Source organism: Petromyzon marinus, chromosome 7, assembly GCF_048934315.1.
Source record: "Petromyzon marinus isolate PM22_M1 ecotype Great Lakes invasive population chromosome 7, UKy_Petmar_22M1.pri1.0, whole genome shotgun sequence".
NCBI lineage: Eukaryota > Metazoa > Chordata > Hyperoartia > Petromyzontiformes > Petromyzontidae > Petromyzon > Petromyzon marinus.
In genome coordinates this window covers 13,418,490-13,445,160 of record NC_133673.1, presented here as the reverse complement: position 1 = coordinate 13,445,160, position 26,671 = coordinate 13,418,490, and the positions used below count along the sequence as shown (strand labels likewise).

General features: G+C 44.3%; 2 protein-coding genes across 3 annotated transcripts in view; both read left to right on the top strand.

The window, feature by feature from the left end:
* Nucleotides 1–21,595, top strand: part of NUP205 (nucleoporin 205) — a 32,746-nt gene extending 11,151 nt beyond the window's left edge. For both annotated transcript variants that reach the window (XM_032949214.2, XM_032949213.2), the window contains exons 14-43: nt 492–542; nt 2,467–2,676; nt 3,022–3,121; nt 3,750–3,887; nt 4,720–4,909; nt 5,224–5,344; nt 5,768–5,849; nt 6,732–6,893; nt 7,549–7,664; nt 7,846–7,960; nt 8,286–8,438; nt 8,564–8,638; nt 8,761–8,918; nt 9,101–9,181; nt 9,639–9,830; nt 10,421–10,688; nt 11,097–11,195; nt 11,618–11,766; nt 11,897–12,088; nt 13,503–13,624; nt 13,755–13,893; nt 14,036–14,162; nt 14,325–14,401; nt 14,540–14,668; nt 14,793–14,922; nt 15,541–15,707; nt 17,546–17,669; nt 19,436–19,567; nt 19,870–19,949; nt 20,288–21,595. In XM_032949214.2, coding sequence (XP_032805105.1) covers nt 492–542; nt 2,467–2,676; nt 3,022–3,121; nt 3,750–3,887; nt 4,720–4,909; nt 5,224–5,344; nt 5,768–5,849; nt 6,732–6,893; nt 7,549–7,664; nt 7,846–7,960; nt 8,286–8,438; nt 8,564–8,638; nt 8,761–8,918; nt 9,101–9,181; nt 9,639–9,830; nt 10,421–10,688; nt 11,097–11,195; nt 11,618–11,766; nt 11,897–12,088; nt 13,503–13,624; nt 13,755–13,893; nt 14,036–14,162; nt 14,325–14,401; nt 14,540–14,668; nt 14,793–14,922; nt 15,541–15,707; nt 17,546–17,669; nt 19,436–19,567; nt 19,870–19,949; nt 20,288–20,440 — 4,032 coding nt within the window. In that variant the 3' untranslated portion in view covers nt 20,441–21,595. The remainder of the gene's footprint in view (nt 1–491; nt 543–2,466; nt 2,677–3,021; nt 3,122–3,749; nt 3,888–4,719; nt 4,910–5,223; nt 5,345–5,767; nt 5,850–6,731; nt 6,894–7,548; nt 7,665–7,845; nt 7,961–8,285; nt 8,439–8,563; nt 8,639–8,760; nt 8,919–9,100; nt 9,182–9,638; nt 9,831–10,420; nt 10,689–11,096; nt 11,196–11,617; nt 11,767–11,896; nt 12,089–13,502; nt 13,625–13,754; nt 13,894–14,035; nt 14,163–14,324; nt 14,402–14,539; nt 14,669–14,792; nt 14,923–15,540; nt 15,708–17,545; nt 17,670–19,435; nt 19,568–19,869; nt 19,950–20,287) is intronic.
* Nucleotides 21,596–22,890: 1,295 nt separating this feature from the next.
* Nucleotides 22,891–26,671, top strand: part of EFCAB6 (EF-hand calcium binding domain 6) — a 43,062-nt gene continuing 39,281 nt past the window's right edge. Inside the window, exon 1 of the mRNA XM_032949211.2 lies at nt 22,891–23,175. The gene's annotated coding sequence lies outside the window, so the exon portion shown is untranslated. The remainder of the gene's footprint in view (nt 23,176–26,671) is intronic.

Genomic DNA, 26,671 nt, shown 5'->3' with positions numbered 1-26,671 from the left:
ATCAGCACTATAGTACAGTGCTGAATCAGCTTAGGGAACCACCCATGCTGGCCCAGCAAGCCTTGACTTTCTCATGGTGTTTGAGTGCTTGGTCTGCAAATAAGGTGGTAACTCTGGAAGACCTATGGCTGATTGATCGTGTTGTTGGCGGTCTATTGCACATGCTTGTGGCAACGAATTTAAGATGATAATGTAATAAAGGCTGTAAGAAGTGGCGGGTTAATGGTGATCGTGAGCGGGAGACTGAGCTTCATTCTAGTATTTTAAAATGATGTTGTAATGTCTTAGCAATATTGCTGAAATGCTTTCAGTGCAGTATCTTAAAATGTAGCAGTCATTCATTTTTACAGAGTCATCTATTTTTCCTGGAGGACTGATATTAGATTAAATTTATTTCAGTCTACTTCATACATTCAGAAAACTTTCATAATGTTTTGTTCCTGACAGGTTTTTCTGCAATAAATTAATCCTTTATATTTATTCATCTGCAGATCCTTCAGACAGTGAAATTACCAAGTCAGAGACAGGTTTCTGGAATTGAGGTAAGTTCTCCTTACATTATTTTCCCATGTTTTTCATCATAAATTCATCTTTTATCACATCATACTTGGTATTTCTTATTCAATTAGGTTTGGTAATTTTCCTGACCAAACACATTTTTTTTGTCACCGATTAATGAGTGTTCAGAACTTAGGTTAAAATATTGGATATTCTATACTAAAAAGCAAACTTAATGAGAGTCAAGTGTGTGAACGCAAAATACACGTTAATTGGCTTATTTTAATTTCTGATCGTTCTTGTGGCGAAGCAAATTTGGAAAAAGGAATGAGATTTATGGCTTTGCTACCTCTCCGCTTGCAGCCAAGATGCATTGGTATTTCACGCTTGGGTGATCGCTCGCAGATAGAATGGGAGAAAATTAATTTTCTCTCAAGAGGCCGAGTGGTCCCCCACTAGTGTCTTTCCTGTTTGACGAACGTCTGTGGAGAGCATTTCAACGTGCTTCCCGATTCCTCCTGACTCCAGTCTAATTGAATTTCAGCACAGTTAACTTTCCCGGTAATGAACTTTGAAAAGAGAATTACAGCGATTTGTGTTTTTTTAATGCTCCCAGGATTTTTGTGCTCGCTGCGCTGAGTAAATTAATATGCGCGAACTGTGCTTGTTATCGGTATATCATGTCTCCTAACAGGTTTTAATGATTTTTTTAATGTATCGCCAAACATGTAGGACTAGTGAACTCGATTGCTGTGCACTTGGTCTCCTGATGGTAAAGATAATTGGTTGTTTGCTTCCACGTTGTACCAATTATAGAAGAGACTGAAGGCTCAAATTCAAACATTTTTTTTACTCTGCCTTATTCGTTGATCCTTTCCCTTACAAATAATTGCATTGTATTGTTTCATAAAACAAGTTCTACAAGATACAGGTGTGTAGTTTGTAATAATGTAATTGTGATCATGAAACACGACCTTAGCATCTGGTTACCTAGCTTTATTTAAAATATATTATGTCAACTAGGTTCAGCATGACTAATCGTCAATTACCTTGATAGTCAATCATTATTATCGGCAACCTTGATATAACCAAATGACTATTATTTTTTTTGGAAAAGGCCCCGATATGTTATTCTTTAAGCTTGCTTTCTAAGGATATTGTTTGCGATTATAGAATCATCGTTTTGCTGCTTTCACGCTCCCATTGCTTGTTTTGACTTGGTAGCTTTTTCTCATTTTCTTTCCTCGTTTTCATAAATATGTTATATACAGTAGTTATATCTATTCTATATTTATTTGGCATTTTCATCCATTTTAATATTTCTCTTCCATATGTTGTTTGTGGTCTCAGATAACTTGTCTTATGCTTTTTAATGTTTTTCTTACATTTGAAATGCACTGTAAATTACATGATCAGTTATGTCAATTTAAAGTTGACATCGATTTTGTCATTTTTATTAATGAGAAATTTGTATTTGTTGCTTAGAATTAGGCAAAATTCCCTTGAGGAAGTGACCACTATCCTGTAGCCACTTCCTTTGTTGAGTTTACTGAGGACATTGAGTAGAATATGTATAATAGTAATAATTTACAGCCCTTTGGCATTCCACTGCTGGTTGAATGCCCTTTGGCATTCCACTGCTGGTTGAATGCCCTTTGGCTTTGGTGCAGTGGGTGGCCAGAATTCGTTTTTAGAACTCGGGTCGTTTGCTGCAAGTTCCCCAAGTCATAACAGATGCCGTTTAAAAATTCTCAAGAGTCAGTGCAGTGGTAATGTCGAATTCAAAAGGGATTTACATCGAATCAACCAAACTCGATCAACTTGCCCAAGATCTACAGAGTGGTGAGAGAATTATCCCAAGCCTCCTTGAATTAACATTGAAGCAGACTAAGGAAGCCTTGAAGATGTTCAGGCTCCGACGTGTGAGACGGATCGACCGATGCGGTCGCGGTGCCGTTCCCCCTGCAGATGGAGCTGACGGAAATAGAGGCTCGGTGCGAGGAGTACCCCCTGACGCGTGCATTCTGCACGCTGCTCAGTGTCCTCCTGGACGACTCTGTGCCGGCCAGCCTAGGCACGGGGCTGCGCTCACCCGGGTTTGATCCCTACCTCACCTTCCTGCGTGAAACCGTCTTCCTGAAGTTCCCCACTCGTGCGTACCGTGATCCGGCAGAGAAGGTAATTAACAGTGGAGGTGAGTGATAATTGATAATCACCATGATTGTAGGTCTCACAATTGTCTGTGGGTACCAGACTGTTGGAAATGTAGTAAATATTATATTTGACATATGCTGTAAGAAAAACATCATTTTTTACGAGATGCATGTGTTACCAGAACAACTATTAGAAAAATGTGTAGAAGACGGTTACGGAGAACCAAGTAGTCTGTGATTTTGGACTGAAAATGTTAGTTTGTAAAAAAATAATAATATACTTTGTTGCCAAAACCTGTTGTAATGCGACATAGCCATGTTCCTTGCTGTTAAGATTGAGCACTCATGTCGGTGCGCTTTTGTCGTGCAGTGGCAGGTGGCTGAATTGGTGCTGCAGATATTCCACAAGCTTCTGCGTGACTACGACCCACGTCCGGATGACTTTGTTGACCAGCCAGTGGATGTACAAGGCAAGTGCTGAATTTTATCAGTGCAACTTCTCTGGAGCAGGGTCCTGTTAGGAAACGGTATTGTTTACAGAAGCGGAGCCAAACTGTTATGCATATTATTTCAGCTGATAAAAAATTAAACTTACGTGCTTTACTTTTGTGTTGTGTCGATTCATGACAATATGCAGCATATAAACAGATTTTCAGTGTGAATGATAACACATTTGAAGAGTACGGTACGGCGTCATATATTGCCTCGTTGGGGACTGGGTATTGGCAATATATGATAAAAATTCGATTGTGTGAACTTCTATATAAAATGGTAATTACATAGGTTACTGGATAAAAATAGAGCACTAGCTACTTTAAACATGGTAAATACTTTGCCGTGCTTTAGAATAAAGTGAATGCTATTCGAGATTAATAATAACATTAATGTATGCAAAAGGGTCAGATTTGTGAACATCTACGGAAAATGACAAACACATGGCCCCAATTACTGCACCGGGTGTTTGCAGTTTATTGGCCAGGGAGGATACATGACCGTTGGATGTTCGACGTTGTAATGCACATAAACTGTAATGCACATCATAAACACCGGTGTTGACCGCAGATGTGTTTGCGATCCAACACTTTCTAATGCGTGCAGGTGAACTGGTTCTTGCCAACAAGCTTCCGGGATACAACCTAATGTATCACCTGCTGAACGAGTCGCCCATGCTGAACCTGTGCCTCAGCATCTTGGAGGAAGGGGTCCGGCTGCTCGACATCCACGTGCCCTTCCCTGGTGTGTTCTCTTCACCGTATGCAGACCTTTCCCTTTCCAGACTGCTGGGCCAAGTGCTGTTAGCAAGCACCTTTTCATATCCGCCAGCGGCAACTGCTTTTGTCTTATACGTGATATTGTTGCATGCACCACTGATTTAGACAGTCAGCTTGGGTAAGACTAAGGTGTGCTATGTTCAGATGTCAACGGCCCAAAATGAAACACTTATTATTCGATTGTTATTTATCTTTACATCGGCCAGGTGGCTTAGGGAGGTAATACTGCGTCAAGAGTGCTGGCATAAAATTGCTGAGAACCTTGGTTATAATTTGGGAAGGCACCTATGATTATATTCGATTCACAAGTGTATAGATCATGGTCTCAGCCTGGTTATCAATATGCAATCACATTTTTGCCTCCTAAGACAAAATTCTAGTTCTACGTCTCTGATGTCTGTGTATTCCGTCAGTTGGCCCAGCAAATTACTGTTTCGTTTAGTGCAACATGGTTCACGTGAGACATGTGAAGATCATCACAAACGGTGCGTTTCTAAGTGTCAATGTAGTCCTGTACTCTAAAGCCTGTTGGGACTTTGTCAATAGTCTTTAGTGTAGGACAGAGGTCGGCAACCTCTTGCAGCTCCGGAGATGCATGGCGGCTCTTTACGGACTGCTTCGTGACGTATTGGATGTATGTATTCAGATGCATTGCAGCTCTTGAAATAATGAGTTTTGTACCGAATTCGAAAAAAAATGGCTCTTGTTGGTTGCCGGCCCCTGGTTTAGAGGAACACACCTATGGATGCTTTTCTCTTAACGTGCCGTGTGCGCGCGTGCGTGCGTGTGGGCTGCAGGCAAGGCCTCCCTGGAGGGCGCCCTGCTGTCGTGCTTGTCCATGCTGCACGCCGCACTGCGCAAGGAAGGCCTCTTCATGGACCTGCTGCGCGAGAGCCACTCGAGCGTCATCGTCACGCCGCTCGAGCAGCTGCTGCAGGGCATTAATCCGCGCTCCAAGAAGCCCGACCACATCGCCACCATTGCCAGGTTCGGCCACCCGTGATTGTTACGTTCCCAACTACACCATTAACTCTTGGACTTGTGAGCCGGCGGCTGTTCAGGCTTATGAGCGGAAGAATCAATTTTAATTGAAGAATTGTTAGATCATTTTAAAAAAACACCATTACTATAGCCAACAGGCCCACCAGCAGAATCATATGCAAACGCAGGAGCTACTGAAGAATGATTCGGCCTGAGGTGCACTTGGTACTCAGTAGATTTAAATATTGATAGTTTGTGCGAGTATAATAAATGATATTCACGATGTGTAATTACATTCTGTAATGCATTCGCGTTTACAGGTACCTGTGCCACAGTGCAACAAACTCGCCCCTTGTGGCCGAGGGTGCAAAGATCCTGTGCCAGGTTTGCCAATACCCGAACATCCAAAGCAAGCTTGTCGGAGACTTCACACACGACAAGGTAACAATCCCCTTTCAGTACTATCACCTCATTTGGTTACTTCAGTTCTTTAAACAATTTTTTATTTTACCAGGTGAGGCCCACTGAGCTATATAGCTCTTTTTCAGAAACGACCTGTCCACTAACGATAGCTCAACAAAGTGGCTTGTGTGAATATATATACCAGCCAAATACTGTAAAACGCATGTTTCTAAATGTGGTTTGGAAAAATCGGAGAACCTGGAAAAAATCCACGCGACCACGGGGAGAACATGTAAACTCCAAATATACAGACGTCAGGTTCTGAATCGAGCCCACAACCTCCTTCATACCAGGCTAGGGAGTTAATATCTCGCCACCACCATAAAACTATCTGTGTGCACTAGGTGTGCTGAACGACCCATGTACTTTACTGACGTCGCATTCAAAATGTATGTTTTGCAGAGCACCAGTCAGAAGTTGCTGGCTGGCTTCGTTGAGTGTTTGGACAATGAAGATTTGGAAGAGGTTGCCTTGGTGGAAGAAGGTAGCATGTAGTTTGAATAATAATCATTTCAGTTCTCTAAAGTGCCATTCTTGCTAATTGCATTTCACAACGCTGTATAATAATTGTTTGCACTAATCGCATGAAGCGAATGATCCTGTTTATAACAATTACGAAGTGAAACCCTCAGAAAAAATGAATAAACAAATCAAGAAATGGTATACATTCATAAGGTATAAACAACCAAATAAGTTGTCACAACGGGAATAGAAAATTGTGTATGGTACAACGGCCTAGCTCTTAATTTCTCACACCAGCAAGGCCTATTGGTCCACTCTGTGACATCCCAAAGCACAATCCCAACTTCTCACACAAGCCAGGAAACCTTCACAGGAGGAGTGCCAAAAGTTACAACTCATTTAGACCAATCTGTTGAATGTCGAACATGTGATTTTGTTTTTATTCACCAGTGTGTGCCCGGCTGAATAAAAAAGCCTTTCGTTTGGATTAGAGTGATGTGATGGAGTTAATTTGTCCGATTATGAGTGGGAGGATTTTCCAAACTGTAGGGGATGCAATTGAGAAAGCTCGTCCACTAACGATTTAGAGTTTTATTACTTAACTATTATTTGCCGTTTTGACCTTGTAAAATTAAGTAATTATAGGGAGAATGCTTTCCAAAATGCAGACAGCTCTTATTTTGTAGATGGATCTTGATTTTGATTCGGGAATCTTTTTTGCGCGACTGAATTCTGTAATTAAATCTCAGTTCAAATTGTGACACAATTTTCATCTTTAAGGAGGCGAATTATTACTTTGCTGCAAGGTACATTTCTGAAATCACGGATTTGTTTTTTAGTGTGTCTCTTTATAACTGGAGAGGGCCGGTGTGACATTTGCCCCCAACTGTTTTGTGCTTTGCAGAGAGCGACCTGGAGGGCATCGTTTCTAAAAGAAGTGGCACCCGCATCCACATCCTCAACCTGATGCTGTATTCTCTGGAGCAAAAGCCACCCAACCTGGCACTCTTCCTGCTGGGCTACGAGCTACGCAAGCCTGTTAGCACCACCACCCTACAGGATCCTGGTAAAATATATCCACCGTTCAAAAACAAAACGGCACTTTAATAACATTTAATCACTTGTCTGTTTTCTTTATAACTACAATCGTGGTCATGAATTTTTTGCAACTGAATTACGGTTGCTTGTGTTGCTATCGAAACGTCGTGATCTATTTTCTATCTACGTGACTTTAACGAATGAACCAAAGAGTTAATTACTTTGTTTTCCGTTTCTCTTGCTTTATTGTGAAATTTTTTAAAGGTTGGCTCTCAATTGTTATATATGAAAAAAATGTAAGATACTACATTAACCGTGGTATAAAAGCACAAATAAAACCCACCACGTTCATCTTAAACATTGCCTTACAATAAGCAATAAAAACCACTCAGGATTCGGGCGGTGGCCTTCCTTCAGAGTGAACAGAAAGCAGTCAATCTTTCTGCTCGCCCTACCCTGCAGAAGGGCCTTTGACCAAAACATTAAGCAATTTTATATATTATTTTACATTATAAAGGACTCAAGTCATTGCCATCTCTCATAGTTACGCCAGGCAACAATCCATAAAGCACCCTCTCAAGAGCTTATTTCATCACGTGGAGGCCTTCATCCAGTAGTGAATTGATCGTGACTTATGATGATGAAGCTGTCTTTTTTTTTCTTATGTTCTATGTGTACTTCAGGAGTGTTGGGTTTCCCACGCACGTGCCTGCACTCCATCCTGGCGATACTGAATCGCAGCGTGGAGAAGAATGCCATCCCCTCCGCCTCACCGCACCTCACTGAGCTCTGCTACCAGGTCATAGCTGCGATGCTGAAATCGTCTTTACATTACAGACTCAATAACATACTGTACACATCCGTCAACTTATAGCTCCTACCTTAAATGCTTTAAATACAACATGTATTTTTGTAATTATTAATTCCAGCAACAACAAAAAAAAGTGTGGAGATAATATTTCTGGTTCTACGCTGTGCAGGTGGTCTACCGGTTGTGTGCCAACTCCGACACCTCAGGACCCACCATGCGTTACTTGCGCACTGGACAGGACTTCTTGTACAGACATCTGCAGCACCTGCCTTTCCAGGCCGCAGGTGTGCTCAAGCTATATAAACACTTCGTCCATTGGGATTTAAGAGGGTCCTGCAAATATTGTACTGCCATCACACCTAGCCTTCTTGCATTTCAGTGAGTTTTGTAGTTTTACAAATCAGTGTGATCCACCAACAATTTTTATTAACGGTTTGCAGCACTATATTTAGTTGCTGTTCCTGCTATGCATTTTATTAGTCATAGGTTTTCCCGTGCCTAATGTCTGTCTCCCAAAATAAAATATTAATCTTCGCTATAAATGTATACATAAAATGGCTATGTTGTTACCATTCTTAATTTCAAATGTTATATTTTATCTTTCGGAAGATGGGAACAGGATACTGGTCCTCACGCAGATGTCGTGGTTGCTGCGGACAGTGGCGGTGGAGTTGCGCGTGACGTCACTCAATCGGCAGCGCTCGTACACTCAGCGCCTCCTCCGGCTTCTGCTTGACGAGTCGCCTTTCCGTCCTGGCGCCGGTATATTATCGGCACATCCGTTCCACGTCACGATCCATCTCATTCCGCCCCATTCACATGTAAAATTTATTTTTACGTGACTAAATTGTGATGGGGCGAAGTTTGACCACCTTATTTTGTTTCAGACCCAGAGGCAAGCCAGGAGGAGGAATCCAGATTTCTGAGCAGCTTTTTTACAAGCGGAGATTCATCTGCCAAAGGTTTGCAAAAAATATATATCCACTTGTATTGCCATCTTACGCAGTATAAGGGTGTCCGCGTGAAGAAAAATAAGTAATGGCTTGCTGTCGGTTAATAATGTTAAGCTTACTGTCTGCTGCAGTGCGCAGGAAGATTGTGAGCATGCTGGATGCCATAGACTTCAGCCAGAAGTTCCCCGAACCAATGCAGCTGGATTTCTTTGATATGGCCCAGATGGAGCAAGTCATCATGTCCTGCGAGCAGCGTGGCCCACAGGGGCTCACAGTTTGCAACATCAAGGTGTGTGCCTGCCATCTGTTTCGTGTTTGTTTTTGTGATAAATTGTGCAGAGTCAGATGGGTTCCTGGACAGTTGTGTACTTGAAACTAGTTTAATTTTAAAACTGTGGAGTGATTGGATGTGGCTTCTGCTGTGAACTCACTGAAGTGCTTGCACTTGGGTGTTTTCTCGACCATGATAAGATGCTGCACAGAATCCTGATGACCGAGGTGAACACGTTGCAAGGCATGGGAGCCCTTGGGCAGCGAGCCCTGCTGCTTTCCGTAAGTGGCCATCGCCATTCATCACAGCATCTGCACAGCGCGTTATCATTATGCTTCGCGGCTGCAAACTCGAAAGGGCTGACCAAGACTGAAAGAGTGGTTTGACCAAAAAAAATAACAATTTCAAAAACAGTGTGCAGTGACCTTCTAGCGCTTATGCCTTGGCTGCCAAAGTTATTGCAGTGAGCAGGAGCTAATCCATCCACAACCTGGTTTTTATTGTGTCCATCTATAGCTTAGTTTGTATTACGTGTCACATACAAGCCGTGCATTTTCCAGGTCGAATCAAACCAAGGTTTACTCTGTATTTGTACCTGGCTTTTATTTTATTCACGGGGGGGGGGTGTGGTGGGGATAATATTGCTACTGTTGCGGCATTGCCAATGCAGGTTGGGCTGATGGCTCGCTCATTTGTCCCTCTTATTGACCGCTCTGCTGTTGGCCCCACCGGGTGCAGGAGCTTCGCTCCGTGCTGGAGCACGTGGTGGAGAGGAATGCGGTGCGTGAAAGCCTGCACGCCAAGCGTGACGCGCTGGAGGCCTGGCGCCAGGTGGTGGACACCATCCTCGCCTCTTGTCCCACCGAGCTCCTGCAGGGAGACATCCGGCTCGGCCTCATCACGGACCTCCTCAATGACCTCTTCCGCAAGGTCACACTTTGAACTAAAAAACACGGGCGGGGCGTAGACTGTCGCAGGAAAGTGCCTTGTACATTAGTTTGTAGTTTGAGGTTCAAAAATAAACCATCTGTTATATGTTTAATTATTTCTGAAAGGAGAATTTGTTCATTCGAGGAATAATTGAAGGATACGAGCTTGGGGTTTGCTTTAAAGGAGTTAAGAAACTGACTGGGAAAAACTGAATAAATTGAGCGAATTGTACACAACGAGAAAAATCAGCTGTCGGAATTACTAATGTCCAATATTGACCACCAGACGGTGAACAAAAATGTGGTTGAACTTGATGTTTCCTCAACTATTTAAAGTGGTTTTGTTTTCTCGAAAACTGGAGTGCCTAGACAAAAATCTACATATGAGGAGATAACACTTTAAATGTCTAGATCTGCAGCCTAATTACAATTCAGCTCCCTCACTGGAATCTCACCTACATGACCTCTGCACGTTCTACACCACCGCACACATTCAAAGCGCACGATTGTGAACTTGTGTCACCGAACCTTGAATTTTGTCTAGCCCGTCACTGTCAAACGTGTGTATACATATATTGTTTGTCTCCACAGAGCCTTGCCGAAGAGGCGGTGCCAGAATTGACGCCGGTGGTGGCGAGCATGGTGTTTACGCTGTGCACACACCTCAGCCAGTCGTTGCGCACGGAGCAGGCGGGGAGACCTCTGCCGGTGCAGCCGGCCTCGCAAGGCCCCGCGGACGAGCGCTCGGCGTTTGTGTCCATGCTGAACGGGACGTCGGGGCTCGCAGGCCTGGCTTCCATCGGCGTGGTGTCGCTGCAGGACATCCTGAGGAGCCTGCTCAACTTCATCATGAAGACAAGTGAGGATGGCGCTTTTGACCCCATTCGCGTTTTCTTTGTTGGTGTAAAATGTGGTGCCGTGCATTTATTGAAAGTGGCGAATGCAAAGTGTTTTGACATTCGATGTTGATTTTCATGAAGTTAACAAATAAGTGGTATTCTCTAAAGATGCTTGAATATGCATATATTTATAACGTTGGAATTTTAATTGCGTGCGTGCCACTCATTTGAAATTTGAGAATTCAACAGGTTTTGTTATTAGAGATGATTGCAGCAGTTGGTGTTGTGATGATAACAGTTTGAATCCAGAGCGTGGCAAAGACGACTGCAGGGATGTAAACTGCACTGTCGAGATTTGTTCCCTTAATTGGCCCCATGTTGCGTTTTCGCGAGTAATTGTCTCAATCGTCGTGCCCTTGCTTGTGAAGGTGGCGGGATGCAGCGTGTGCGCTCGTCCTTGTATGGGGCCCTTCTCTACTACTTGCAAGTGGCCCAGAGCCCAATGGAACCCGACACACTGCAGACTGGTGGGTATATGCTAGTAGGTGCCACCGCACGCATGTATGCATGTTTGTTGAATTTCTTTAGCACCGTACGTAGCCAACCGTGCAAATCGGAGGTCATGCTGTGTAATCATAGCTTGACACATTCCCCTGTATGCCACTACTGTATTCTCCCGAAATACCAAGGTATCGAGGGTAACCTCCGATTTACACAGTTGGGAATGTACATTGCAAAGGAAATAAAAAATACATACGAAACAAATTAATTCCTTTTTTAAACTTAAAATTGCGGTTTTTTTTGTCGTGAATGCTTTCTCATTGCCATGCTGCATAGTGTGGGGGCTGGATTGTCTTTGCGTGACAGAAAACAATGTAAGCGACATTCATTGCAATGCGGCGAGAGTCCACAAAGTCACATCTCTGTTTGATGGTGACGTGACCCTCAGGCAAAGGCTCTATGTGGAACACGTTGATGGCACCCGAGGACGACTACAGCCGACTGCGGCGAGAGAACGCTCACATCATAAATGGCTACGGCACGCCTCTCATGGAGGTGGTCTACCGTGACGCCTGCGACGGCCTGGAGATCGGCAGGGTGCGTCGGGTGGGACGGGGAGCTAACGCAGCACACGTTCCTTTTTAAAAGGTCATGTTCCCTCCCCATGGGTCTTTTTTTGTTTATCCCGTGCGGCTGCGTGACATAGAGTTGTACTTGCCACCTGCAGATGCTCGCAATGGCCCTCCTGGACCAAGTGGTGGCAATTGACCGGCAGCAGCAGTGGCTGACGTTCCTCATGACCAGCGGCTACCTGCAGGTGTTGGTGGAGAGCTTGGCGCAGGATGATGCCACGCTGCTGGGCATGCTCGTGCCCGAGCCGCCCGTGCTAAAGGCACTCTATGTCTACGAGTCAAAGATGGTACGCCCCCCCCCCACCTTGGAGCAACATGCATGAAAAAACAACAACAACAACACGTCGTACTGGGGCAGTGACGCACAATGAGGTCATATTGCATCTCGTTACATGGGTCTGCTTGTAGTTGTTTTGAAAAATCTCGGGACAAAGGCATTCATGTTTTTGGTGGATTGCCTCGAAGATACAATTATCTTGGTAGCATAACGACAACTCCTTTGTTGATGTGAACATGTAATCATTGTCATCTTGTAGAATATATGCGCATTTGTGGGAAGGGGTTGTTCGTTTGTTATTGTTGATAGCTTTTTTATTTTGCCAATGTCACAGGTCCAATGCCAACCTGCAAGTAAAGGTTGCCTAACGGTGTTACATTTTTAGGCATGTCTTTTTAAAACAAATGGGCAGCCCTGTACCAATATTGGAGTTGTCGAAGGTAACTTGCTTATTGTATACGAGCCTGGTTTTCAGAAAGATGCCTCCCTAGGCCTATAGCCAAAACACCCACAATGTGCCTGATCTCGTCAGAGCTCGGAAACAAAGCAGGGTTGAGCCTGGATAGTGCTCCATCTCCTTCACCTCCTTCCTCCTCCCCTTCCTCAACCTCCTACTCCTCAACTTCCTTCTACTCTTCCACCTTCTCCACCTTCACTTCCTCTACCTCCTTATTTAACCTTCCCCCGTCCCAACTACACCACCTCTTTCTCCTCCTTATCTTGTCAACCACACTACGCCACTGGTCTCTGTGCTAGTCCCTGGTTCCCGTTCGCCAGGCAGTGATGGTGGATATGCACGTGGCAGCCTTAATCGACGATGTGGAGGTAGCAGCGAGGATTGATGGATCGCACACAAATGTTGTGAAACACCGTTCCCGTGGGTGGGCACCGAAGCTGTACCCTGGCTCGCCATTAGAAGGCGAGTCAGCAAAGTGTTGACTAGTCTCCATCTGTTCCACCTGTACGGAGATATTGTTGCCCCCTCACACATTTGGGTTGTCTCCCGGTGCTCCGGTTTACTCCCACATAAACACTCATTATTTGGTGAAAACTTAAATTAAAAACCCAATGTGGCAGGACCCTCCTGAAAAAAAGTCCCGTGACTCGGTGTGGCTTTACCCAATACGTAAGTATGAATAGACTTGCGCAGAGACCTGTGGAGTCTCTTCCGTTCCTTGGTGGTTAGTGCCGCACTATTCATTGTCATGGTGTACTTCCGTGCTCTCTGTCTCTGCCCCCCCCCCCCTCCGACACCAACCTGTACTGAGCAACGTATGACTGAATAACCACCATAAGCTGCACAGGCATGAAGAGACCCTCATCCAGCAGTCGATTGACAAAAGGGCTGTACAGGGTTGATGCTTTCATTAGAGTATATAAATGATCTGCCTGCTCTACATGACCTTTGTTTTTCTGCTGTCCAGGCCTTTTTGACTCGCGTTGCCCGGAGTCCCCAGGGAGCCACAGAGCTGCTGAGAGCCGGTGTCATCGCCTGCCTGGCACAATGCCGCGTGTTCAGCCTCCGTCCAGAGCTCGACCCCTACAGGCAATGTCCAATATCGTTCATAGCCCCTCTACTGCAAGTGTGTGTCACTACTCTTGCATTGTAGCAATGGTGGGCATTGATTTAAAAAAAAGTATGCCTGGTATTTACGAAAATAAATGTCAATCCGCAGCTTGTACGGCGGTAAAGACCGGGAGAGTTTCATCCCTTCGATGTTGGACCGATACCGGCAGATACTTTTTTCCGCCTTGCAACTATGTTCCACCATCCTCACGTCGCTGTCTCAACAGCAGCAGCAGGCCGCCAGCCAGGTGGGACATCCATCCCTATGCTGGGAAACACCCACACTTTTTTTTTACTTTTCGAGAGGCACAACCACCTACGCTGAGGCTTTTACAACAGAGGGCTACAATGGCAACGGACGGACGGTGATAACCCATTGACACATTGCAGGTTATTCAGTTCCTGGTGGTTCACGGCGATGCAGTGCAGTCCATCCTGCGGTGCCAGGAGTTCAGCCTGGGAGCCCTGCAGGAGCTTGCTCTGCTTGTAAGCATCATCTGCAAAACTGCATTGCACGGTAAGCCACTGCTACACTTGCAATTTTAGTTTTTTGGAAAGAATGGTTCTTATGCGCAACTAACCAGACTATAGAGAATGTATAGTTAAAACTCAATAATTAATTGAGCATTGTTTTGTTCAAATTGGAAGTGTACTTATCATGTTTCCTTTTGCACACTAGAGTTCTTGTCTGTGCTGGACTTCCAAGGTAACGAGGTGGCTCTGTTGGAGCTGAAGGGACACCTATCTCGCATCCAAGTAAGCAGCGAAAGCCATATTATGACCATATGAAGTTGCATCACACCTGCAAAACGCTTTTCAGTTTATTTTCAAGCCTTATGATTAGCACAGATGGTTTATTCCCTACAATGTTCTTATGCCACGAATTTATAATAGCGGCAGACGCTCAGCCTTCTGCTCAAGTTCTGCGGCTCGGACTGGCTGCGTCAGCTCAAAACCCTGGATGACGGTGCTCAATCTAACGGCCTGAGCAAGAGGGACGAGGCCACCCTGGCCATACAGCAGGTAAAGGAAGCCGCCGGGAGCTTGCGTGGGCATTTTCATTGAAATATGTTGCCCGTGGGTGGCTGTACCCAAGGCAAGTGCATCAGTGCGTGCTTGTTCTCGGTTGTCCGTCTCGCTTGTTCAGATCTGTGCCAACGTCGTGGATTATTGCCGAACAATTCTCACGCAGTCCGGCACCGCTCCACAGCAGATGGTCTGTCTCTTTACGCCAAGTCTGGCCGAGGCCCTGCAGAAGGATGGGTCTCGCAGGGATGGTGAGAGAAGCATACATGCCATGTTCCCTGTGATTCACTCATTGAACTGATAGTAACCAGATATGAATTTACATGACCAATCTTGAACTCAAGTCTTTAGCTTGTGGTTTTTTCCTGAATATATTAAATCTGTTGTCTAGTTGAATATGTTGCTATATATAAATAATTGTCATCAACATATTACCTGAAATAACTATGAATACCCAGTATGAGTGCAGCCCATGCTGAAATCACCCGGAATGTACCCTCCGATCTCGAAAGCTTAGCAGGCTTGAATCTTGATAGTGCTTGAGAAGGGGGAGCATTAGTCATAAAGCAGGTGATGTAGGCTGCTTGTGGGTCTACATTGTCAGCAACGGCAGTCGAGAAAAATCCATCATTGTTGAACTCTGCTCCCCCAACCTGCCCAGACCAGTTTGTCTTGAATTATGCTCAATATAAATATAATCCCTGCGACCTGTATAGAGTGAGGCATTAAACAATTAATTTACAAAAGGGCTGGACATGTTGATGTACCCAGTATTGTATATAAGAAAATCCACTAATTTCAATTGCTTTTCAGACCAGTGCAAAAAGGTTGGCAGTGCTGATCTGAGCATGTTTATACCTGACATACAGAGAACCCATTGTCGGTGACTCCGGCCTGGCAGCTGCCTAGCCTCGGCGTACTCTTCTGCCTGGTGCGGCAGGCGGCCGAGGACTTTACGCACGTCCACAACATGCACCAGCAGAGCCTGCACAAGCTGCAGGGCCTTGAACAACTCTCAGCCGACGACTTGAGAGAGGTATATCGCGATAAGCAAGGTTTTACAACTATGTTGGAAACCAGGGTCCTTCCAGCGAGTCTCTTTGTAAAATTACATCTTGTGGCATGGTGGCGTCATTACATGCTTACGTGACTACTAATCCAGGCGATCTTGTCTCCAGATTTTTCTCTTTTGTTAGCTTGCTTTCATCTGACTAATATTAATTATATTTCTTTAATTGTCTGCATCGTCCTCATCTCTTTGGTTAGTCTCTTTGATCTCTTTAAGTCTCTGCTAGCCTTATTAAGCAGACCATAATCTCTCAGTAGGTTACTCCAGAAGGCTTCATGGGCCAATTGTCGCTCGAGCCACCAGTTGAACAACCCTTGTGTAGCCAATATACATGTATGTTTTAATCAATTAAAATAAATTCTTACATGCATATGGGCATGCAAATGTAACATTTAGGGTAGAGGGATGAAATGATTTTGAGACTAGATTTTACAGAATATAATCGATTCTTCAATTGAATCATGATAGCCAATTGTGATAATTATTCAAATTTCGGTGGTGAGGTGAATAATTACATTCCGAATGCATAACTAGAAGTATATCAAGCCATTTCACTTAATTTTGATTCCACAGGGGGTTTCCTTTCGGCATACATTTGGTAAATAGAACTATCAAAACTGGATTCAGATGAGAGGTTTTGAGAAACACTGGTGGAAATTAATGCGCAAAGCTACTTAATGATTTTTGCTCTTGTGCTTTATGTTCTTGCAAAAGGTTATCTATTAGGCTTCATACATATAATGTGCCCAAGGGCTAGTGTAAATGGCTAATACTGTTTAGTAACAATTTGCTATAGCAGTCTGAAGGATGCTGCTGTTTCTCCAAATGCGGTCTTGGTATAAACCGGGTCCGCTGGTTTTTCCCTACACATTTAGAAACATGCGTTTAGAGTATTTGGCTGCAATAAATTTCCACGTGATAAGCCACTTGCTTGAGGTATCATTTGTGGCCCAGGTTGCTTCTGAAAAAGAGCTATATAGCTCAGTGGGCCTTTCTTGGTAAAGTAGAAATTGCAAAAAAATAGTTAATTAATAGAACCATAATGAAGGATCAATGATATATCATACTTTCCAAATAGGAGGCTGTAACATAGTCTTGACAGTGCACAAGATGGTATAAAATTACAGAGAATGCAATAGATGAGACGAAGTACAGAACAAGAAGGGGCTAACAAGACAAAGGTTTGGCACACATTTAGGCTGTACTCACCTCAGTCTAAACGGGCTCATGGGAAGGAGACAATAGGATTGTAGAGGGAATACTTTTGACCGAATTGTAAGCGAGAGCTTAACAAGAACAATTCCTGTTAACATGTTCAAGGAGAATGAATTAATTTGGTATTCATCGCCATGATTAATAGCATCATTTATTTAATACATTAAAACGTTCAAATCGTTTGTCTAATGCAAGAACATACATTTGAGTTGAACAATTGGAATCGCCACGCATTTCTTTCTGATGCATCAAATTCCCAGGGGAATGGATCGTTTTGGCCGATTTCGAGCACTGGTTAAAGAAGAAAAATCTTTGACATGTATTGGTTTTATGAGATTTCAATTTTACCTTTTTTTACAACAATGGAATAAATAACACGTGTTATTGTTCAGAATAAAATGTAGATGCGGGTACAGATTTCGTTTCATGATTTCTTTTGTGTAGTCGCAAACAAAACCGTTGAAAGTCATTTTTTTTGTCTGCCTGCCTGTCATTGGACATTCGTCACAGCCGTTGGTGTTTTGCTCCTCCATGATCCATGCAATTGTTGGATATCGTGATTGCATCTGCTTTGTGCCCTGCTGCAACAGCTGTCCCAGCCAATGCTACCGGCGGGCGTGGAGAAGCTATCAACCAGCCAAAGACAGGAGCTGGCAAAGCGCCGCCTCACCCGCATCATCAACCACCATGCAGCGCTGCTCGCCCTTCACAACTGTATCCTATCTGCGCAGAGCACACGGCGGAGTCTGTTTGGAACGTAGTAATTTGCACAGGCATACAGTGAGGGAAAAAAGTATTTGATCCCCTGCTGATTTTGTACGTTTGCCCACTGACAAAGAAATGATCAGACTATAATTTTAATGGTAGGTTTATTTGAACAGTGACAGACAGAATAACAACAAAAAATCCAGAAAAACGCATGTCAAAAATGATATAAATTGATTTGCATTTTAATGAGGGAAATAAGCATTTGACCCCTCTGCAAAACATGACTTAGTACTTGGTGGCAAAACCCTTTTTGGCAATCTCAGAGGTCAGACGTTTCTTGTAGTTGGCCACCAGGTTTGCACACATCTCAGGAGGGATTTTGTCCCACTCTTCTTTGCAGATCTTCTCCAAGTCATTAAGGTTTCGAGGCTGACGTTTGGTAACTCGAACCTTCAGCTTCCTCCACAGATTTTCTATGGGATTAAGGTCTGGAGACTGGCTAGGCCACTCCAGGACCTTAATGTGCTTCTTCTTGAGCCACTCCTTTGTTGCCTTGGCCGTGTGTTTTGGGTCATTGTCATGCTGGAATACCCATCCACGACCCATTTTCAATGCCCTGGCTGAGGGAAGGAGGTTCTCAGGGAAGGAGGTTCTCACCCAAGATTTGACGGTACATGGCCCCGTCCATCGTCCCTTTGATGCGATAAAGTTGTCCTGTCCCCTTAGCAGAAAAACACCCCCAAAGCATAATGTTTCCACCTCCATGTTTGACGGTGGGGATGGTGTTCTTGGGGTCATAGGCAGCATTCCTCCTCCTCCAAACACGGCGAGTTGAGTTGATGCCAAAGAGCTCCATTTTGGTCTTATCTGACCACAACACTTTCACCCAGTTGTCCTCTGAATCATTCAGATGTTCATTGGCAAACTTCAGACGGGCATGTATATGTGCTTTCTTGAGCAGGGGGACCTTGCGGGTGCTGCAGGATTTCAGTCCTTCACGGCGTGGTGTGTTACCAATTGTTTTCTTGGTGACTATGGTCTCAGCTGCCTTGAGATCATTGACAAGATCCTCCCGTGTAGTTCTGGGCTGATTCCTCACCATTCTCATGATCATTGCAACTCCACGAGGTGAGATCTTGCATGGAGCCCCAGGCCGAGGGAGATTGACAGTTCTTTTGTGTTTCTTCCATTTGCGAATAATCGCACCAACTGTTGTCAGTGGGCAAACGTACAAAATCAGCAGGGGATCAAATACTTTTTTCCCTCACTATATACGGACTCGGCTTGCATAATGATGCATTCATTCGCCGATTGAAATGGTTCTCACCATCACTCTACACATGTCGAATCGCGTGTGTAAGAATGTATTATGTACAGTGGATGCAAATATGCAAAGTGACGTGCTAATGTCGTGAGATTACGTGGTGACAGCAGAGGGAAGTGAAGCAAATTACTTTGTTTTACTTATACATCTATGCTCCCCCATCTATGCTCTCTGTCTGTAAGCAACCTGCACTGATCAGTGTGGCCGAAGTATTGGCAAATTTCTCCCATAGCCCACCCTCATTCGGCAGTGGATTAACAAATAGCTGTACATCCACACATGTACCTGCTGTGCTGTTACATTGAGACTAAATGAGAGGACACTGTACAATCAAGACAGAAAATAACCATTCAACGGTACAAACGAGATACTAAAACATTCACTGAAATGTATACGAGCTAATGCTTCAAGCAAATGGCTCTTTAGAACTGCCTTGACGGCTCTGCAGACACACTGGAGAACAGCCTGTTTGTGCTGTGGCGCCACCTGGAGTTCTACTGCCAGCACTGCGTGCCGGTTGACCCCTGTGACTCTTACCTGGGCGCCTCTACCGTCCAATTGCGCCCACGACACCTACAGGGTGAGAAACCTCTTCCATCACCATAAGTTTTAGTGTAAGTGATCGATCAGAAATTCTTAATAACTTGCTGTTGTGCAAAGAACCCTGCTGAAAATGAGGAGTCTGTGAACACAAGTTTCAATGGTTAATGATTGTGCGATCATTATGTAACGTACTTTTTCCCCACAATTTTTTGGCGCTGGTGTTTTCATTTGCTAATGGACAATTCATCCTTTAACTTAAAAGGTTTGGAATTATATTATGTACGTAACTAATCTTATTTTATTTGCGGATTGCATAACGTGTACACAATTGTCTTTCAGACCCATTTGGCCATGTTGCGAAGAATGACCAGCCATCCTCTGTGCCTTTATCAAGAATCACACGGCAGGATGTAGACCAGGTATCTTGTTTTTGAGCATATCAATGTTTCTTTACATTTTTGTTTTGTGCTGTACTTCTAGAGTCTCAGTTCAGTAATTAATGATAGCACTTCTTATAGTTCCTAAAAAAATGACCGGTTTTAAAATGCAATAATTTAGTATTTGTTCAGTTTTTTGCATTTAATAGTGCATGATATAAAGTTTAATTTGTATCAAACTATAAAAAATTAAATCAGGGCCAGGTCTGTCACCACCGAAAATGAATAAAGTTACAATTAGGTCCATAATAAGCCTGTGGCGCACAAATAATGTATAATTTGCATATCATTTTGCTTCCTCCCGTCTCGTGTCCTCGAAGCTGCTGAGCGACGCGTCCATCTGTTTCGGGGATGCTCTGCACAAGAAGCTGCAGGACATTGAGAGCACGTACGGAAAGATGCGCTCGCGATACGCCTTCGTGCAAGTGCTGGCCCGCCGTATCCGTGGCCTGCTCAGCCTCAAGAGGGCCTGAGGACGACACTGCGCAGCTCGGCTGATTGCAATGCACAACCATGACCTTGCATGATGTGGCTAGACACAGGAGAAAGTTTAAAACATTACATCCAAGTTTAACACATCACAGTGGAGCTTCTGTCTCTTTTGTGTTACGTCCAGCCTGCTTGTGTATTACTGTACTGAAGGGATGGACACCGTTTGCTGATATGTTTGCCCACAGCTAAATGTAAGGCTGTATTTTAAACGTGTGTCCTAACTGCTGAATGCGTGACAAGTAGTTCTGAATCTAATGAGTCTTGCAAATGTCTCGCACATCGTTGTAATTTTACATTCACTTATGAACACAGATGGGAAACAATTATTTGTGGAGTGCAAAATCTCTTGAACAAGGCATTGCTGTAGTATTTTGTAATAGATGGCAGATTGAGTCGAGGGCCTTAAGCTTAAATGTAATAAGCAAATCGTACAAAAAGTACATTGTAAATGTTATTATTTTCCTAACACCGTTTCTAATACTTTTTCTAAAAGGGTGATCTGAAGCTATTGAAAGACTTTTCGAATAAATTAGTATGTACCAAAATTTTCTGCACTTTTTCTCCTGGTCAAATTGCAAAGTGCAGGTCAAGTGTTTAGCCAGCCACTGAACGATGCTTTAAAAGGCCACTCAAGTGTAAAATGTATTTGTATGGACAATGCTACACTCAACCATCTTCTGTCTCCACCCTCTTGACAAGTTGAGCTTGAAGTGGTGTCTTTTTCAAGGGTACTTGTGTTTTCTGATTTACTTTGATATCCTGTATGGAATCGTGGTGACATGGCAACATAGACAATTGATTCTTGAAAATGTGTCATTTGCAACACACTTCAGTACAATCCATTGCATTTTTTGCATATATGTTGGTATTGAATACAAATGTGTGTTAATGAGGTTTTTAATATATATTTTATATAATTCAACAATTAAAAACCTGTTGACCACATTCTGGCATTGTGTATGTATATATAAAAAGTTTCAATTGCATCTTTTGATTGCAAAAGTGTGGCCTTTTGATATTTACTGTCGGGCTGTTTATTGTAAGCAAAGCTAACAGTCCTTTTATTTGAACATGCAGCATGTTTGATATTAAGGGAACGTTTTCGTAATGTAATAAAGTGGTTTCGTTAAACGTGACGACTGTCTTTTGATTTTTTTCATAAGCATATGCAACACATTTCACTCATTCGTGAAATGGCAAGTGAAGACGATCTCGGGGACATCTCATTATATCCAAGCCACAATCTCAAGTTGTGCGTGTATTGCAACCCTTTAATATTTTTAAAAATATAAAAGCATAAATACATGTCAATGCATTGACATAAGGTGTAATGCATGTAGAGCTAAGTGAAGTCAAACAAGACTGATAAATAATTTAATCATGCGTAGGCAGTGAAGCACAAGCAGTAACAAAACTCGAACACATTTTCCGAATATATAAAAATATATTCCCATTTAAGGGGTGTTTTTTATGAATGAGTTTTTTTTTCAAAGACTGGGTAGGCCATTATTCTCATACACTTCTAAGCTCCCCGCTTTTCTCAAGTCAGATTTAAACCCCTCCCGACCTGCACGGCGTGTGGGTGGTAGCGACTGTCATTCATCCGGCCGTGGATTTACAAGGAAGGTGCAGGAGGGGGTGTCCGTGAGAAACACTTGAAGTTATAGGCAAGGCACGTATCAAGTTATAGCTGAAACACGTGTCGAGTTATAACCAAAGCACGTGTCGTAACCAAAACACGTGTCAAGTTATAACGAAAACACGTGTCAAGTTATAACCAAAACACGTGTCGAGTTAAGTCCAAACGCGTGTCTAGTTATAACCAAAGCACGTGTCAAGTAATACCCAAAACACGTGTCAAGTTATAACCAAAGCACGTGTAGAGTTATAACCAAAACACGTGTCGAGTAATAACCAAAACACGTGTCGAGTTATAACCAAAACACGTGTCAAGTTATAACCAAAACACGTGTCAAGTTATAACCAAAACACGTGTCAAATTATAACCAAAACACGTGTCAAGTTATAACCAAAACACGTGTCGAGTTATAACCAAAACACGTGTCAAGTTATAACCAAAACACGTGTCAAATTATAACCAAAACACGTGTCGAGTTATAACCAAAACACGTGTCGAGTTATAACCAAAACACGTGTCGAGTTATAACCAAAACACGTGTCGAGTTATAATCAAAACACGTGTCAAGTTATAACCAAAACACGTGTCGAGTTATAACCAAAACACGTGTCAAGTTATAACCAAAACACGTGTCGAGTTATCGCCTCCACCCCCTGCATCCAATGGCGCGACACATCACTGGGCGCGCGCCCTTCTTGCTCGCCGACCAATGGCGAGGCGGGTTGACAACGTCTGCGGGGACGGGGGCCGCGTCCCCCCGTTGCCCCTGGTAACGCCCCCCGTCCCCCGCCCCCGTCCCCCCCTGCTCGGTTGCAGTCTGCGTGAAAGCGGCCGGCGAGAGAGGATCCTCGAGACGCCGATACACCATAGTTGGCTAAACTTTGACTTTTAATTTACCGCCTTGTTAATTAGAAACTGAGCTCTGTGTATATATTTTTTTTCTCTCTCTCTCGCTCATATCCGTCGTCTGCCCTGCCTTCTCTCACGCGGGGTGAGAGCGTCTGCTGGCCTTCTGGTGTGTTGTGCTGCTACAGAAAGCAGCAGCAGCAGCTCACTTAGCGCTACTACTTGTAAAAGGTTAGTAGTAGCGCTCAGTACCTGAGGGGGGCTCACCAAGTGACACGACATCACATTTGTCGCCCCTTTCCCCCACCCCTCTCCCCCGTCTGTTTAAAGAACGTAACATGATTTTTTTTCCACAAGTCTGGCTGTCGCCTGATGAAGCTGGTTGCAATTACCGACGAAACGTCGTACTCCAATTGTCTAACGTTGTGGGGTTTTACTCTCGTAACGAATTGGCACGTTTTGTTTACGTGACAGACATTACCAGTTGGCATGTGTGTCGGGTGGTGGCGGGATTAACGACACGACAAAAAAAAACCTTTATGATGGATATTGGTTGCGAAAGCCTCCTACGTGTGAAACTACTTGTGAAAAAGCACTTTACTTGTGTAAAGTGCGGGGTTTTATGTTGCTCTGTAGACACCACAGGGTTAGTAGTAGCTTTTGTTTTAATATTGAAACCTTTCCCCGCACCTCCGATTAGCACGGTTGGCTACGTACGGTGCGAAAGAAGTTCAACATGCAGTACATATTGTGTATGTATTACGACAGATGTTATGATTAAAGTAAATCTTTCATAAAATAAAATTGTATTGGTAACGTTCCAACTGCTTCGTTTAAAAAAAAACGGTTAATAAAATTAACATTAAGGCGGTGCAAATGGGGAGGCCTTCATCCAGCAGTGGATCGAACGAAAGGTCTCGAAAGAAAATTAAGTTCAGCCGTACAACTAAATTCTGCCGATTGCTTTAAAAAGACCTCGTGCGGGTTGTCTGACCATACTTCACGCTGGTCAGTGCGGTTTGTCTGAACATACTTCACCACGCTGGTCAGTGCGGGTTGTCTGACCATACTTCACCACCCTGGTCAGTGTGGGTTGTCTGAACATACTTCACCACGCTGGTCAGTGCGGGTTGTCTGACCATACTTCACGCTGGTCAGTGCGGTTTGTCTGACCATACTTCACCACGCTGGTCAGTGTGGGTTGTCTGAACATACTTCACCACGTTGGTCAGTGTGGGTTGCCTGACCATACTTCACCACGCTGGTAAGTGTGGGTTGTCTGAACATACTTCACCAGCCTGGTCAGTGCGGGTTGTCTGAACATACTTCACCACGCTGGTCAATGTGGGTTGTCTGACCATACTTCACCACGTTGGTCAGTGTGGGTTGCCTGAACATACTTCACCACCCTGGTCAGTGCGGGTTGTCTGACCATACTTCACCACGCTGGTAAGTGCGGGTTGCCTGAACATACTTCACCACCCTGGTCAGTGCGGGTTGTCTGACCATACTTCACCACGCTGGTCAATGTGGGTTGTCTGACCATACTTCACCACGCTGGTAAGTGTGGGTTGCCTGAACATACTTCACCACGCTGGTTAGTGCGGGTTGTCTGACCATACTTCACCACCCTGGTCAGTGCGGGTTGTCTGAACATACTTCACCACTCTGGTCAGTGCGGGTTGTCTGACCATACTTCACGCTGGTCAGTGCGGGTTGTCTGAACATACTTCACCACCCTGGTCAGTGTGGGTTGTCTGACCATACTTCACCACCTTGGTCAGTGCGGGTTGTCTGACCATACCTCACCGCCCTGGTCAGTGCGGGTTGTATGAACATACTTCACCACCCTGGTCAGTGCGGGTTGTCTGACCATACTTCACCACGCTGGTCAGTGCGGGTTGTCTGACCATACTTCACCACGCTGGTCAGTGCGGGATGTCTGACCATACTTCACCACGCTGGTCAATGTGGGTTGTCTGACCATACTTCACCACGCTGGTAAGTGTGGGTTGCCTGAACATACTTCACCACCCTGGTCAGTGCGGGTTATCTGACCATACTTCACCACGCTGGTAAGTGTGGGTTGTCTGGCCATACTTCACCACCCTGGTCAGTGCGGGTTTGCCTGAACATACTTCACCACGCTGGTCAGTGCGGGTTGCCTGAACATACTTCACCACGCTGGTCAGTGCGGGTTGCCTGAACATACTTCACCACGCTGGTCAGTGCGGGTTGTCTGACCATACTTCACCACGATGGTCAGTGTGGGTTGTCTGACCATACTTCACCACGCTGGTAAGTGTGGGTTGTATGAACATACTTCACCACGCTGGTCAGTGCGGGTTGTCTGAACATACTTCACCACGCTGGTCAGTGCGGGTTGTCTGGCCATACTTCACCACCCTGGTCAGTGTGGGTTGTCTGAACATACTTCACCACGCTGGTCATTGCGGGTTGTCTGACCATACTTCACCACGCTGGTCATTGTGGGTTGCCTGAACATACTTCACCACCCTGGTCAGTGCGGGTTATCTGACCATACTTCACCACGCTGGTCATTGCGGGTTGCCTGAACATACTTCACCACCCTGGTCAGTGCGGGTTGTCTGAACATACTTCACCACGATGGTCAGTGTGGGTTGTCTGAACATACTTCACCACGCTGGTCAGTGCGGGTTGCCTGAACATACTTCACCACGCTGGTCAGTGCGGGTTGTCTGGCCATACTTCACCACCCTGGTCAGTGTGGGTTGTCTGACCATACTTCACCACCCTGGTCAGTGCGGGTTGTCTGACCATACTTCACCACGCTGGTCAGTGCCGGTTGTCTGGCCATACTTCACCACCCTGGTCAGTGTGGGTTGTCTGACCATACTTCACCACGCTGGTTAGTGCGGGTTGTCTGAACATACTTCACCACGCTGGTTAGTGCGGGTTGTCTGACCATACTTCACGCTGGTCAGTGCGGGTGCGGTGAAAGGTTTTGGGGCAAGGGTAAGGAGAGGAGTCCAGTCCAGGGATTTGGTTGTGATATCGCTCGCCACTGATGTGAGCCGTGGCAAGGGAATCGACCTCATGTCGAAGGGTTATAAGAGCATAGTGCACTAACCACTAAATTTCGATTTAAAGCTTTCGTGACTGCAATGATTCATCTTCTTTGGTTCTTTCGGTAAAGTCACGTAGAATGAGAATAAAATAATAAATTGATAAAATAAAATAACACAATAATATTCTCACGACGTTTCGGCCACAACACAAGCGGCCTTCATCAGGTGACAGCGCTGTCCTACCAGACAGTCTCGCCCCCTTCACCTGATGAAGGCCGCTTGTGTTGTGGCCGAAACGTCGTGAGAATATTATTGTGTTATTTTATTTTATCAATTTATTATTTTATTCTCATTCTACGTGACTTTACCGAAAGAACCAAAGAACACTAACCACTAACTCCACCACTCCACTTTCCGTACAACAGGTTGGGAATATCGAGGTGTTCTATCTATACTCGTTGGTTCTTTCGGTAAAGTCACGTAGGTAGAAAAATAATAAAATATAAAATAAAAATATAATGAAATAATTATTTTTCTACTTACGTGACTTTACCGAAAGAACCAAAGAGTATGGATTCCTGCAGTTACGAAAGCTTCAAATCAAGAGTGTTCTATCCAGTTATTGCCTTTGAGTAGGATATACTTGTTAAAATAAATGTGTCTTATCTCAAATTGAG